The following is a 14,591-nucleotide window of genomic DNA, read 5'->3' on the forward strand; positions in this document are numbered from 1 at the left end:
TGCAGCAGTGATTTATGGTATAGATTGTCTATCTGCTTCGAATTCCACAAAGACATGTTTGGAAGATGGGCGCACTGCTGGTTTGTCCCTCCAGCTCTGCTTGCTATTATTCACCCGTACCGTTAGATACATAAACCTTGAGGTGTCCCCGCACAGCAGTTTGATCCCCTCAAAGCTAGTTTGTAGTGTTTTCTGTTTACCATCGTCCCCTGATGCTGACATGCCTGTTCTTGACCTTTCCAGCAAACTGTCCCACCAGCCGGTGCTGCTGTTCCTCAGGGATCCATACGTCTTGCCTGCAGCCAGCGGTAATCAAACCTGTCATCTGCTAACAGCTCTTTACTGATCTGACCCTACACCACATAAACCACGTTTTTAATACAGGTCTAACAGAGTGACATTGGCCAGGGCTTAATAATCTGCCAATAAACCAGTGCTCTTGGTGTAAGAGACATTCAGAATTTTAATTGGGGCAGGCCTTTCAGGAGGAAATGTAATTTTTCTTTCTCTTGCCAGGCTGTTTTGAATTAGAGTAATAAGAGGGAAAGGGATTTATTGTCCTTAATTTTGGGGGTGGTGTTATTTTGGCTTCTGCTGGTTTTTATCTAGGGTTTGAATCCAAGGTTCCGGTCCTTTTTTTAAATGCTTCTTTCCAAAAGCTGTGTATATACGTTCCATGCGTATCTCCATTTCCATTTAGATAACAGCATCTTTGACAGTCAGATACACATTTTTAAAGTTGTATCTTTAAGTATAATGAATTAATTTAAGCGTACATGTAATTTGGTATTTTAGCCCGAGTCCTTTCTTTGTGCCAAGAAATTTAAATGATTCAGAGTGTCTCTCAAAGTGTCCTGATATGCAGCTCTTCATGAGTACGTTCTCAGACATTAGCTCATTTAATTTCCTTAACAGCCTCATGAAATAGGCAGGGCAGATATCATCATTCACTCCTGAGCAAACTGGGGCTCAGGGAGGTCCCTGATTTGCCCAGTCTCACAGGTCTGGTGAGTGGATCCCTTTTTGCCTAATCTCTCCTTCTGTGCTCTTTGCATATAGTGAATTTTCAGCCTTTGTTTCTGAGGGTAACTAAATAGCATAGCAGCTAAATAGCAATAGATAAATTATCTATGGACACCATTCCTACATCCTGACAATACAACCTTATCATCAGCAAGAGAGAGGGGACTGTTCTCTGTGGCAGGGATGCTTGTGTGCTCAGATCACCCACTTAGCTATCAGTTTAAAGAAGGCCGACTAGGACACAGCCCCGCTCTGTTGAGGGACCGTTCTAGAAGAAAGCTGCCTTTGCTATACAACCACACATGAATATGGTCTCGTAGTATTTTCTCTATAAAATCCCTTCAGTGAGGAATAATCCCCTTTCTTTAACATTTGCTTCCCATGTGTAAGAAATATACCTGGTGTGTTAGTTGATATTATGTTAACAAGATGTTACATTTAACAAATATTCATGATGTAACCTAGTCTGGATTAAGTGGGCAGTGGTCTTTTTTTCTCAACCAAATGAACTTCCTTTTTTTTTTTTAATACAGCAGGTTCTTATTAGTCATCAGTTTTATACACATCAGTGTATACATGTCAATCCAATCTCCCAGTTCATCACACCACCACCTCCACCCACTGCCGCTTTCCCCCCTTGGTGTCCATACGTTTGTTCTCTACATCTGTGTCTCAATTTCTGCTCTGCAAGCCGGTTCATCTGTACCATTTTTCTAGGTTCCACATATATGCGTTAATATATGATACTTGTTTTTCTCTTTCTGACTTACTTCACTCTGTATGGGGCAGTGTTTTATGAAGTATTCTTACTAGCTTTTAAAAATGGTTCCACAAGTACTTTCTCCAGGTATTGTTTTTGCTCAGATATTTTAAGCATTTGACTGAAATTCCTATAAAAGTGTAGAGAGTAGAACGATCACTGTGGACTGGAGTAGCCAGGATGCTTCCTGGAAGAGGGCAGATATTTTATGATCCTTAAATCCGATTCATCTAACTTCTTAAGCAGCATGTGCTGTGCACTTGGCTTGACCATGAAGAACGGGAGGAACTTTCTGGGAAAGAGCCTCAGGGGCAAATGTCTGGAGTTAGACAGAATAAGAGGTATGGATCATTGGTAGAATATTGATGTAGTTGAACAACTTGCACAGAAAGGGGATTCCTCCTTGAGAGTAAATGTCAGTCATGAATTTAATGTAAAGGACGGAACGAAGTATGAGAGAGCCAGCCACTACATCTCCTTTTGTGGAACTTTGGCTGAGCCCATGTCATAAATCAGATTCCTATTGTCTTAGAAGTATTATACTAGTGATACATTATTGCAACTCTTTAGCATTTAATTTAAAGATAAATTTTACTTGCATCACATGTTCGTGTTCTAAGGCCTCTTAACAAAATGTTGAGGTTTCTGTTCCAGGTACAGAATCTGGAAGTACCTTCACAGATACACTGACACCCATAAAAATCAGAGGAGTGTCTGTCTTTAAAATTCTGACAGTTAAACACTATCCTCATATAAAATGCTAAAAATAAAACATTATTCTCTTAGCATATGCTTTTTGGCCTTCGTTTTGAGTTTTCTGGGGAATTCGAAATAACTTTGGCTCAGGTCCCCAGCGACTGCAGTGTGGCTAAACTCCGTGGACTTTTCTCAGTCCTCCTCCTTGACCTCTCATTAACTTTAGCCACTGCTGACCACTTTCCCCTCCTTCAGACACCATTTCCCCTTGGCTTTCCCACCTTCCTGCTTTTCTTCCAGGCTCTGGCAGCTCTCCTGAAGGCTGTCTGTCCTAGACCCTCTGCTCTTCTCATTTTACTTTCTTTGGAACAATCTCCTTGCTGTGGCCTTGATGGCCTTGAGTATACAGCTGAGTCACAATACTATTTTTCTATCCCAACCCTCTGTGAGCCCCAGACTCTCACCGTGGTTGAAAAGGCCCCCCGTGGGCTGGCCCTGGCCCACATGTCTGCCGGGACCCCCTCACACACTCTGGTCCAGCCACACTGCAGTTCTTTCTGGGCCTCAGATGCGCTGAACTCATTCCCCGCAGGGCACTTGCTGTTTCCTCCTCCTGGAACCCTCTTGTCCTCACACATTGTTGGCCCTCTCCTCTTTCAGGTGCATCTTCAGGGAGCCTTTGCTGGCTCTCCTTTCAAGTAGCCTCCAAGAGCCCCTCCACCCCCTTACTTTTTTTTTTAAGCTTCACAATAAATGTTTATAAAAATAAATGAAAACCAACAAAACCTTTCCCAAATCACATTCCTTCTCATCACCTCTCAAAGGGAAGCAAAGGTAAGGGCAGTTTTCTGAGTAATTTAAGCAGTGATGGACATTGTATCAAATGATACATGGAATGAAGCCAAAATCCAGTTTAGAGTGGAGTAAACTGTAACAGATGAGGAAAAAAAAAGACCTCTGATTATCTCATCAGTTACTAGTTGGTGGACCTCATTATAAAATATCGCTATTCCATTCACTTTTATCAGAGCGCCCTATTTGCTTCCTTTAGAACAATGATCACAAATTGTGTTGCCTTCTCTCTCTCTCTCCTTCTGTCACCTTCACCCTCTAAATCTCCAGCATCTAGCATATGCTTAGCGCTTGCTGGACAGTGAGCACAGGGCCTGGGCATGCTCTGCTCCCTCTGTGGGATTGCTCTTCATCCAGACACCCTCACAGCTGGCTGCTACACCGCTTCACTCAAATGGCATCTTTGCACAAAGGTCCTTCTTCACCTTCCCGTCCCCTATCACTCTCTGGCCCCGTGCCCTGCTTTATTTTTTCTCCTTGCCTTTAAACCACTGCTTGACCTATTAGAGTGCTGTAGAATTACCCAAAGTATTTCATGTTATTTTCCTTTTTGTCCTTTTTGCTGAACTTACTGATTTGGATCAGAATGTTTACACTAAATAAGCTTATGATATCACTAACCTTAAGCAGACTCTTATATTTTGAGTGGTAAAGGATAAATGCATATATGCTGTTGCATGTAATATGTCTAATTTGGGCATTTTATTGAAAATTAATCAACAGCTTCATTTATGGCTATTGGTATCAATACACGTCTGCGTGTGAGAAATGTGTTTGGAATTAAAATTAACTTAGCTGAGTCATGGCTTTTGATCGGTATCTAAGTATGTAGGTATAAGTCCACTGCAAACTTTTAAAGATATGTTTTATTAAAAATTATGTGACTTCATGTTGGGTAAAAGCAAACATTAAGAAATCAAGTGAGTGTCATCAACCAAAAGTAATTGAGTACTTGTGTATTGGAGATATTTTAAAAACACATTTTTTTTTTTTTTTTGCGGTACGCGGGCCTCTCACTGTTCTGGCCTCTCCCGTTGCGGAGCACAGGCTCCGGACGCGAAGGCTCAGCGGCCATGGCTCACGGGCCTAGACGCTCCGTGGCATGTGGGATCTTCCCAGACCGGGGCACGAACCCGTGACCCCTGCATCGGCAGGCAGACTCTCAACCACTGCGCCACCAGGGAAGCCCAAAAACACATTTTATTTGTTTATTCACTTGTCTCCCTGACTAGCATGTAAGTTCCATGGCAGGCACTGTTACTTACTTATATTCCCAGTAATTAGGCAGTGCTTGGTATGTGATAATAGCTGGTACTTACCATGTGCCAAGTTCAGGTCCAAGCACTTTGTTTCATTCATTAATTTTTACAACAGCCTGTTAAGTAGGTACTGTTATGAAATCCCTCACTACTACCATCGAATCCATCACCACTCTGAACTTGCTCCAGTCGCTCTTTGAATGGCAGCCACAGTCATCTTTTCAAAACAATTCATTGCTGTCTCACTCTGCTTGAAATCCCTCAGTAGCTTCTCATTGCTTTTCATATAAAGCCAGAATTCCTGTCCATTCTTACCAGGCTTGAATTGCCCCCCTGCCCTTACAGCCACTCCACTTGCTACACTAGCCTCAGGCTCCTGCCTGCCACAGACTTTCCACCTCGTCAGCGCCCTCTCCTGAGCCCTCTCCTCCAAGAGCCTGATGAGGTCCAATCCCCTTGCAAGTGGTTTTATGTAGTAGGCACTCTGTAGAGGTTGAATTAATCAGTGAACATATTATTTGGAAGCTCAAAGTATTGGGCCACTTAATTTCCTTATATATTAACTATATTTATTTAAATCCTAGATATAATTATGTGCAGACTAAAGTTTATAAATGAAAATTCTGAACCGTGTGATAGATTGGTTCTCCTGTTCAAGTTATCTGTTCATATTTTACCTGCTGTGATGACTAAACTGAGATACAACATAACATACGCCTCTGAATTTCCTTTGCATTTCCTATAAAAATGTAGCTGATTTTTCAACTTTGACAAGTGTGGCTTTTGTCAGGAATCTGCCCTTTTACGTTAGGAAGGCAGGCCCCTGTCCTCCTGCTCTCTAGAAGCTAGTATAATAGAACAAGCATACTCAAGACCACTTGGACTAAAGGCCACTGTAAACCACAGCGGAAAAACTGCAGCAAAGTATTCCCAGTAGAAATCTTGGAATTCCTTCAAGTATATTGAGATTTTGTTAGAAATTGAATTGCCAGTGTAATCCATCTTCCTTGGGAGAAAACATTCAGATAAAGAGTTGGGGCCTAGCAGCATTAACCATTAGAACATCCCTTAAATCAATAAGCTACAAATCTGGCCGTGTATTCCTGCAGCGCCTGGTAGTACACTCAAGTGGCTCGAGGCCGAAGCAGCATGACTGATGGCACATCCGAAACAAGGGCAAACTGTATGGTGATGCAGATCCCTGAGTTATGCCTAGGCCTTACCTTGTTTCGTTCTACGAGATGCACGTATGTTTTATTGATGTACATAAGAAAAGCAGTTTTACTTTTGTTTTTCAGATTTTCCAAATGTGGTTATTGAAGGAGTTCTCCATGGGATATTTTACCCTCATCTACAGCCCAGGTAGAAATCCTCCATGCCTAGAAGAAGCTGAAGCAAGTTTCGCAGTCGTAGTCAAGGAAATCGATACCTACCAAATTAACCTAAACTCTATGACATAATGGCTCTCGCTAGTGGTAAAATTCACAGCAGCAGCTTAATTCAGAGCAGGGACATTTCCATTAGAATGGTGCTTTTAAAAATAGAAACTGAACCAGGGCGGTGCTGAGGTTAAGGCCAAGTGTTTAAGAAGTAGAATGTAGCTGCCAATTTAGAAACCCAGGAAAAGAAAGCTAAAGAAGATCTTTGGGAGCTCCAAGTGTAGCAAAACAGTTACTGTCTGCTTCAGTCACACCATTTGCTAATTGAAAATCTTATCCCGAATCATAGTGAGACTGATCAACTTTGGTAGCTGTTTTGTTCAGATTTTATGACACACTAATCTTTTCATCATGAGATTTTTCTCTGCCAGTGATGGATAACATTCTGAAGTGCTGGCACCAGGAGAGCATCACAGAAACACACTGTGCCAAATGTGAGGAAGGGACTAAACTGGAAATGAAATTATACTGACAATATTAGGGCATTTTTAAAATCATGGCATTTTAATTTACATTACAGTGGAGCTGCGTCATATGCAGGGGTTAGCTTCTAATGTCGGCACATAAGATAAAATGGGGTCTCAAGATTATCCTTGAAAGCCCTTTAGAATGGTGCCATATTGGAAATCTCCATCCACGACAGCCGGTTTTTCCTCCAGTGTTGGAAGAGGTAACTGTTTCTTCCGTTGAAGACCAATTGAAGTTGTTGGTGTTTAGGGGCTATTTTGTAGAAAAAAACACATAACTTTAAACACTAGAATGATACTTAGCCTTGCAAGATGCTTGCCCTCTAAGAGACAGATATGAACTTACAGTGACTGAGGGAACACCAGACTGACAACACTCATCATGGTTTACTTGAGGGCATCCATTCATTGAATAGGTGGTACATAATTGCCAGATTGATTGTTATTTTCCTTATTCCTTATTGTTTCCTTTTCACTGATCTCATGTACTGAATTAAATTAAATGTGTTTATGATATAACTCCACTGTACATCTTACAGACATTCAGATTTTGAGTAGTAAAGGATAAAAGCATATATGCAGCCTGTATATATGTGCCATATTTGGACATTTCCTTGAAAACCAGTTAATAGCTAGACTATTTATGGTTATTAGTTAATAAGCTTCTGTGCGGGAGAAAAATATTTAGATATAAAACTAATAATTAAATCATGGTTTTTGATTAGAATCTAAATATACAGGTTTAAAGCTTGCTGCAGACTCTTAGAGATTTATTTAAGATAGATGTGTTACTACATGCTGGAAATAAGCAAGAACTAAATAATCAAGTGTCATCAACCAAAAATGACTGAATAGTCAAGTGTTGGAGATATTTTCTAAATGTTTTTGTTATTAGCTATTTTGAGTTAAATAAAAATGAAGAACAAGAAGTGTTTGGATATGTCTTGTACTGCCAGGATTTTATTGGAAACATAAATTGTGTCTTGTCTCTTTATACACACACACACACACACACACACACCTTCTCACATATTCATATAGACATTTACTTCTAATCTGACAAGGTAACTGTTAAATACCTCATCTATTAAACCAATAGGTACTCATTAAGTAGTTGATTTACCAAGATAGATAGTGAGGGTTTTTAAAAAAAATAAAGCCCAAGAATCTTTGGTAGCACACTGCTCAAGAACTTTGGTGGCACTACTACTCTTTTTTGAGAATTGAATTTTTTTTTTAGTGATGACTTTCTAATTTTTATTTAAATGTTTAATATTCCATTTCAATTCCATTGCAGGAAATAGAAACCACAATAGGTATTTTAAGCAGAATGGAATAATAAGAAGCAGTGCTTACAGAATCTTTTGGAAGGATGAGGGGAATGAACTCCTGGTGGGTCTCTAGGCACGACTTCCAGAATGCTCCAGCAATTTCCAGTACCCACCTGCCAGGGGAGCTACAGCCTCTGTCTTTAGCAGGAATTCAGGGAGTTGGGAGGCTGCTACTGAAGGTATTGAAGTCAAAAACAGCACATGTAGCTTCGATCCAGGGATCAGCACGTAGGATCAGGAGGTAACTTACTACCGTAACTACCTCATGGCAGCACCCAGGAAGCTGGTGACTGGGCACTAGAACAAAGTGTTCAGCTGTCACCACCTATACCACAGTTGCCTCTCAACGCCCATGACTTTGCTTGTCAGCAACCGCAGCCTAAAGCAGCAGGAAGATGGCATTCACCCACTTCCATCTTTTACAGCTCATGAAAGCACATGCAATTGGCAGAACCTTATTCTTGATCCCCAACTTCAAGGGAGTCTGGGAAGGAGTTGGAACTTTCTGGTGTCAGCACCTCAGAAATACACATTGGAAAGAGGATGGAATATATTTCCACAGTCAAAATTTTAATAAAAACATATGAAAGGATATATAAAAAGAAAAGTCTTCTCCCATCCTGTCTCCTAGATTCCCAGTTCCCCTCCCAGAGACAACCACTGTTCTTGGTTTACATATATACTTCCAGAGATATTTCATCCACATGCAAGCAAATAATGTATATTTACTGTACATATATTCCGTTTCCCCTTTTTTATGAAACATGGATATTTCAAAGCATGGATTCGTAGCCAATAAAGAAGTAAAGAATAGAGGGAAGAAAACAGAATAAAGAGGAAAAGAAATCCTCTTACCACTTAAGCCAGGATATGGGGACAGCCCTCACACTCCCTTATCCCTCGGTTCTTGGATTTGATGGTTTGCCTGGGGCTGATCTCAGAATGTCCCCCAGTTGCTGTTGTATGCAGAGTCTTTCTCAGGCCTAACCTCCATCACCTGGCAAATTTGCATATGGCAGCCCCGGTGTCCCTTCTCCTGGTGTCCTCCTCCTCTCCTCCATTTCAAACAGCGGGCCATGTATACAAATGGCACCAATAACACTGTGACTATCCCCACATGGTAAATTCTTCAGTCATTTCACTTTGAAAAGTATAGAAATCTCACGATCACAGTTTAGGAATAACAAATGGCTTTCATCTCATTTGTCAACTCTGATCAATTGATAATGGCTCATAAAGCACTCAGGTAAGGATTCTGACACACCAATTTGAGTGGATACTATCCAAAGAAAGCAGAAAATAACAAGTGTTGACAAGGATGTGAAGACTTTGAAACCTTTATACATTGCTGTTAGGAAGTAAAATAGTGCAGCCTCTGTGGAAAATGGTATGGCAGTTCTTAAAAAAATTAAACATAAAATTACCACATGATTTAGCAATTCCAGTTCTGGATATATACCCAAAAGAAGTGAAAGCAGGGACTCGAGCAGTTATTTCTACACCCAAGTTTTTTGCCAGCATTATTCACAACCAAAAGGTGGAAGCAACCCAAGTGTCCACTGATGGATGAATGGCTAAAATGTGGTCTATACATACAGTGGATTATTCAGCCTTAAAAAGGAAGGAAACTCTGACACCTGCTACAACACGGATGAGTCTTGAAGACATTATGCCAAGTGAAATAAGCCAGTCACAAAAGGATGACTACTGTGTGATTCCACTTATCTGAGGTACCTGAAATAGTCAAACTCATGGAAACAGAAAATAGAGTGGTGGTTGCCAGGGGCTAGGGGGAGGGGGAAATGGGGAATTAGCGTTCAGTGGGTTTCAGCTGGGGAAGATGAGAAAGTTCTGAAGATGGATGGTGATGGTTGCACAACAGTGTGAGTGTACTTAATGCCTCTGAACTGTACATGTAAAAAATGGTAAATTTTATGTTGTGTAATTTTACTACAATTTTTTTAAAAAGCTTTTTTAAGAAAAGGATTTTGAGTGAATACAGGCTCAGTGAGTAAGAGTATAGCAACCAATTAGTGATATTTGTCTAGGGTGCAGGAGGAGTTTGGGCAGACATACCAGGTGCTATTCTTGTATCCCTGACAACCTCTGAGATTCTAAACCAATAGTTCTAAACCAGAGATGTGCATCAGAGTCACCTAAAATTCTGAATCAATAAATCTGGGCTGGGGTCTGTCCTTGGGTACTTAGAGAAACTTCTCAGTTGATTCTGAGACACACATAGGTTAGGAACCACTGTTTGAGTGATGTGAGAGATGGTTTATGAACTCCCCTTCTTTGGTGATTATTGGCTTTCCTACCTCCTGCAGAATCTACTATGAAAAGAATGGCAGTTCAACCCTCACAGTATTGCATGTGGCCATGGGGAGGAGGGACTTGTCTTAGTCCATTCTGGCTGCTGTAACAAAAATACCATAGACTGGGTGGCTTATAAACAACAAACATTTATTTCTCACAGTTCTGGAGTCTGGGAATTGCAAGATCAGGGCACTGGCACATTTGGTGTCTGGTAAGGGGCTCTCTTTTTCATTGTGTCCTCACATGGCGGGAAAGGCACCAGGGATCTCTATGGGGCCTCTGTCATAAGGGCACTAATCCCTAATCACCTCCCAAAGGCCCCACCCCCAAACATCATCACATAGGAGATTAGTTTTCACCATATGGATTAGGAGGGGGTGGGGGGAGCAGACACAAACAGTCTATAGCAGGACTCTTTGAAGAAGCAGCAAGGATGACAGACAAGTTTGGGTAGTGGTTTCAATAGACACCCTATGTGAGTATGTATTCATTTACTCATCCACTCATTCAGTGAAATGCATTTGAGATTTCTTGCTGCACTAAGGCATGGTGTTAGTTATCTAAAAATAGAGGGCTTCCCTGGTGGTGCAGCGGTTAAGAATCTGCCTGCCAATGCAGGGGACACGGGTTCGAGCCCTGGTCTGGGAAGATCCCACATGCCGCAGAGCAACTAAGCCCGTGCACCACAACTACTGAGCCTGTGCTCTAGAGCCCGCGAGCCACAACTACTGAAGCCTGTGCACCTAGAGCCCATGCTCTGCAACAAGAGAAGCCACAGCAACGAGAAGCCCTCACACTGCAACAAACAGTAGCCCCCACTTGCCGCAACTAGAGAAAGCCCATGCGCAGCAACGAAGACCCCATGCAGCCAAAAATAATAAATAAATTTATTTTTTTTAATAAATAAAGAATAGAGACAAAATCCTTGTTTTCTGGAATTTTGGGCCATTTACTAGGGAATGTCTTTCCATTTAACTGAATTGGATGTAGAGTTCAGTGATTAGGACTATCTTCTCCAGTCTCTCTACTCAGCTTCAAAGCAATCACTTTCATCTTGGCTTCGTTTTGGTTTTCATCCTTGATGATAATTATAGATTTTGAATTCAGCAGCAGAAACCCAGGGAAGTAGCAGACACTAACTCAAAACAGAAAATTCTGCAACATTTATGTTTTCCGTCCATACAGATGCAGAGTGACGTTCTGGATTGGTGATGAGGGTGAAGAGGTATTTATTTTTGTGTGAGGCGGAGGAGGGTACATTGAAATGTTAAGCCTTTGAAGTACATGTAATTGACTGTAGAAAATTTTGTTTTATATTCTCAGAGTATAATTGTAAATCTGACCCATACAATGTGAAACACTTTCTGCCTTCTTCTACTCTAACATCAGCCATGGTGCCATCAACAGTGTCTCCAGCCCTGATATTCTCTTCACTTAGATGCTGTTACGTAGTGAGCTCCTCTGGGCGCCACATGTTGTGAGACTAAGGCCATTATAACTGGACAAAGCTTTTACAAACCTTTATAGAAGAAGAAAGCAAAGATCGGAGTGACTAATAAGTAGCTAACATGATAAGGCACTAATTTGGGCTAAGTTCTATCCACAGGTTATCCCATTGAAGCCTCACAACATCTTTCTGAGGTATGTATTCTTATTTTTTCCACTCTACAGTGAAAAAAATGAAAGTAGAAAGGCAAGATAGCTTGACTAAGGCCACCAGTTAATAAAGGGGATCAGGATTTGCACTGTTGATCCACACAGTTCAGGCTAAGCTAATCCACCCCACCCCCGCCCCCGTCAGCCTCACGTTAGAACTGTTTGTATTTATGTGCATTTTTGAACAACACATGAATACTCAGGTCGGAAAGAACTAGTATTGGGACAATTGCTCATCTTTCTACACTACATTATAAATCAGAGTGCTGTCCCATCTCCCTTGATTAAACCAAGCTCTGTGCTCTCAGCTGCAGCCTCCTCCCAGGTCTCTCTGCTTCCACTTTTACTCTAGTCCATCCTCCACATGAGAGCCAGAGCCATCTTTTTAACATGTCCATCAGATCATGTCACTGTTGCTCACAATTATCCAGTAGCTTCCATCCCCACTTAAAATCTAAACTCCTGCCACCCTCTCCCAAGTTCCTCGCCCTCCTCTTCCTGGTATTTATCTCACTGGCGACATTGGTCTTTCTCTTCCCAGGACTTGCCAACCTTGGTTCTCACTTAAGCCCTTTGAACCTGCTGGTCTCTGCCTGAAATACCCTTCTCACCTCTCATCAGAAGACTGGCCCACTCTGACATCAACTTAGATGTCCCCTCGTCCAAGAGCCCCTCCACGTCACCCAATCTTATGTGGCACCCCAACTCTCACCCTGCCCCATTCTATCATAGCACACTCGTATTCTGTCATAGCAGTTACCACCGTCTGTAGTATTCTGTTGATTTGTTTAAGGTCTTTCTCCCCCTCCAAAGAGCATGAGCTCCCTGAGGGCAGGGGCAGCTAACGACTTGTTTACCCTGTTTCTCAGTGGGGGTGGGGAGGTGCGGGAGTAGATCCCAGAATCGCTGCTGAAGCAGTGGGTGTTCCCATCAGCCAGCTCAGAGCTGGCTACACACTTCACAGCAGGGCCTTCAGAAACGTTTGCGGAGTGAACGACCTTGCAATCAGGGTTTACTAACATCTTCCCAGATTTGCGTAATGATGCGTTACCTCCTGATTGTTCTAAAACAGTGGTTTTCTAAAGTTTGCTCACCAGTTTGATACATAGAATGGTGATGGTTTGATTTCTTAAACGTCTATCCTTTACAAATGAGTTACTAAGCTAATTCAGTGGTTTAAAAAACATGGTTTTGTGACATCTCAGGGCAGTGGTTTTCAAAGTTTGAACCTTGGACCAAGGTGATGGTTCAGCATCACCCAAGAACTTGTTAGAAGTACACATTCTCAGGCTCTGCCCCAGACACTCGGAGAATGGGACCCAGAAATCTAACAAGCCTTCCAGGTGATTCTGATGCACAATAAAGTTTGAGAACCGCAACCCTTCATGTTGCACATTTTTAAAATATTTTAACTTTTTTAATTAAAAAAAACCCTCACTGCTTCTAGGAGGAGCGGGCACAAAATCAAACAATGCCAGATGGTTACTGCAGAAGGCTGATAATACCTTTAAGACACCAGCCCATCAGAAACTCAACAAAACCAATAAGGTATTTTAAATGAAATAAAAGATAAGAGGTATCTTACCCATAGAAATTATCTTATTTTGCATAAGCTTTTATATCTGGTATCATGGTAATTTTTTTTCATCACAGAAGGCATCATGGTGTCATTCTAAATCATTGATATCTTTAAATGTGAATCTGAGTAAACTAGAATCCTTGACTTCATGGAACTTACAGAATAATGTGATATTAGATGGGTAAACATGCCCCCAAATGTCATTATAAAGTGTGTTACATGCTATAAAGGAAAAATAAGGAGGTTTACTTATGTGCAGGGAAGATACGTAACTTAGGTTTGGGCAGGTCAAGAACCTTCTCTGAGGTAGTGACATTGAAGTAGAGACAAAGGATGTTGGAGGAATTAACTGGCAAGAATGGGGGAAGGGAGAGGGTGTCACAGAGACATCAGAAGGTTCCAAAGCCCAACCAAGGAGAGAGCTTCAGTCAGGGTCCCCAAGGAAACGGGTGAGTGCAGAGAATAGTGGAGGGCTGGGGCTGGATCCCACAGGGCCCTCCTCGGGACATGGCATTCAAGGCTTAGAGCCTATGTGCAATGGGAAACAATTCACTGGTTTTACGCAGGAGGGATTTGATCTATTATTATTTTATTTCATTTAGCTTTATTGAGGTATAATTGACAAATAATTTATTTGTTTATACCCATTTGTATTTCTCTACCAGGCATGAAATTTATATTTCGTTACCAGGCATGAAATTTTTAAAAACATGAATTAGAAAAAAATCCTCCAAACAGCTCCCAGTGTCTGCAGCTGCATGGAAGCAGACTAGGTGCAACACTGACTGACCAGCAGAAGGAAGCTAAGCTAGATTTTTCTCATTGTGGTGATAGATTTATGCTGCTGAACTATTTCTAACTTCGTGCCTTGCTCACGAGGGTCAGGAATACGCTCCGTAGCCGGGAAACAAAGCCAAGCACAGAGAGCAAAGCTGTGACTTTGACCACAAAGGGCATCATGTTATTACCTAACTGGGTTTACACGTGGTGGAGCCACGTGACTGTGCAGTTTTCTCACTGAACCACATAAATCGCCCAACAAATGAGGATTCAAGTGTAAAGGTTTCCAAAGTGGATACCATGACTTCCGCAGTACTTAAAGACTCGAGAGAGAGTGGTTTCTCATCACTTCTCGGGTCAAGTCCACACTGCTCAGCTCAGGGCTGGGCCTCACCGACTGCCAGCAGCTTGGCACGCTCATGACCAAGGTGTG

The 14,591-nt window shown here is 41.7% G+C and overlaps 1 protein-coding gene across 3 annotated transcripts in view; it reads left to right on the forward strand.

Moving 5' to 3' along the window:
• SNX24 (sorting nexin 24) overlaps positions 1-8,607 on the forward strand; it is a 163,628-nt gene extending 155,021 nt beyond the window's left edge. For 2 of the 3 annotated variants that reach the window (XM_022588672.3, XM_089909230.1), the window contains 2 exons: positions 244-308; positions 5,889-8,606. In XM_022588672.3, coding sequence (XP_022444380.1) covers positions 244-308; positions 5,889-5,956 — 133 coding nt within the window. In that variant the 3' untranslated portion in view covers positions 5,957-8,606. Of the gene's footprint in view, positions 1-243; positions 309-5,888 lie in introns of all 3 variants that reach the window. The other variant, XM_089909231.1, reaches the window with a different exon arrangement.
• Positions 8,608-14,591: the final 5,984 nt, after the last annotated feature.

This window comes from Delphinapterus leucas, chromosome 3 (assembly GCF_059928025.1).
Source record: "Delphinapterus leucas isolate spDelLeu-1000000601 "Yukka" chromosome 3, BTC_Dleu_Yukka2, whole genome shotgun sequence".
Classification (NCBI taxonomy): domain Eukaryota; kingdom Metazoa; phylum Chordata; class Mammalia; order Artiodactyla; family Monodontidae; genus Delphinapterus; species Delphinapterus leucas.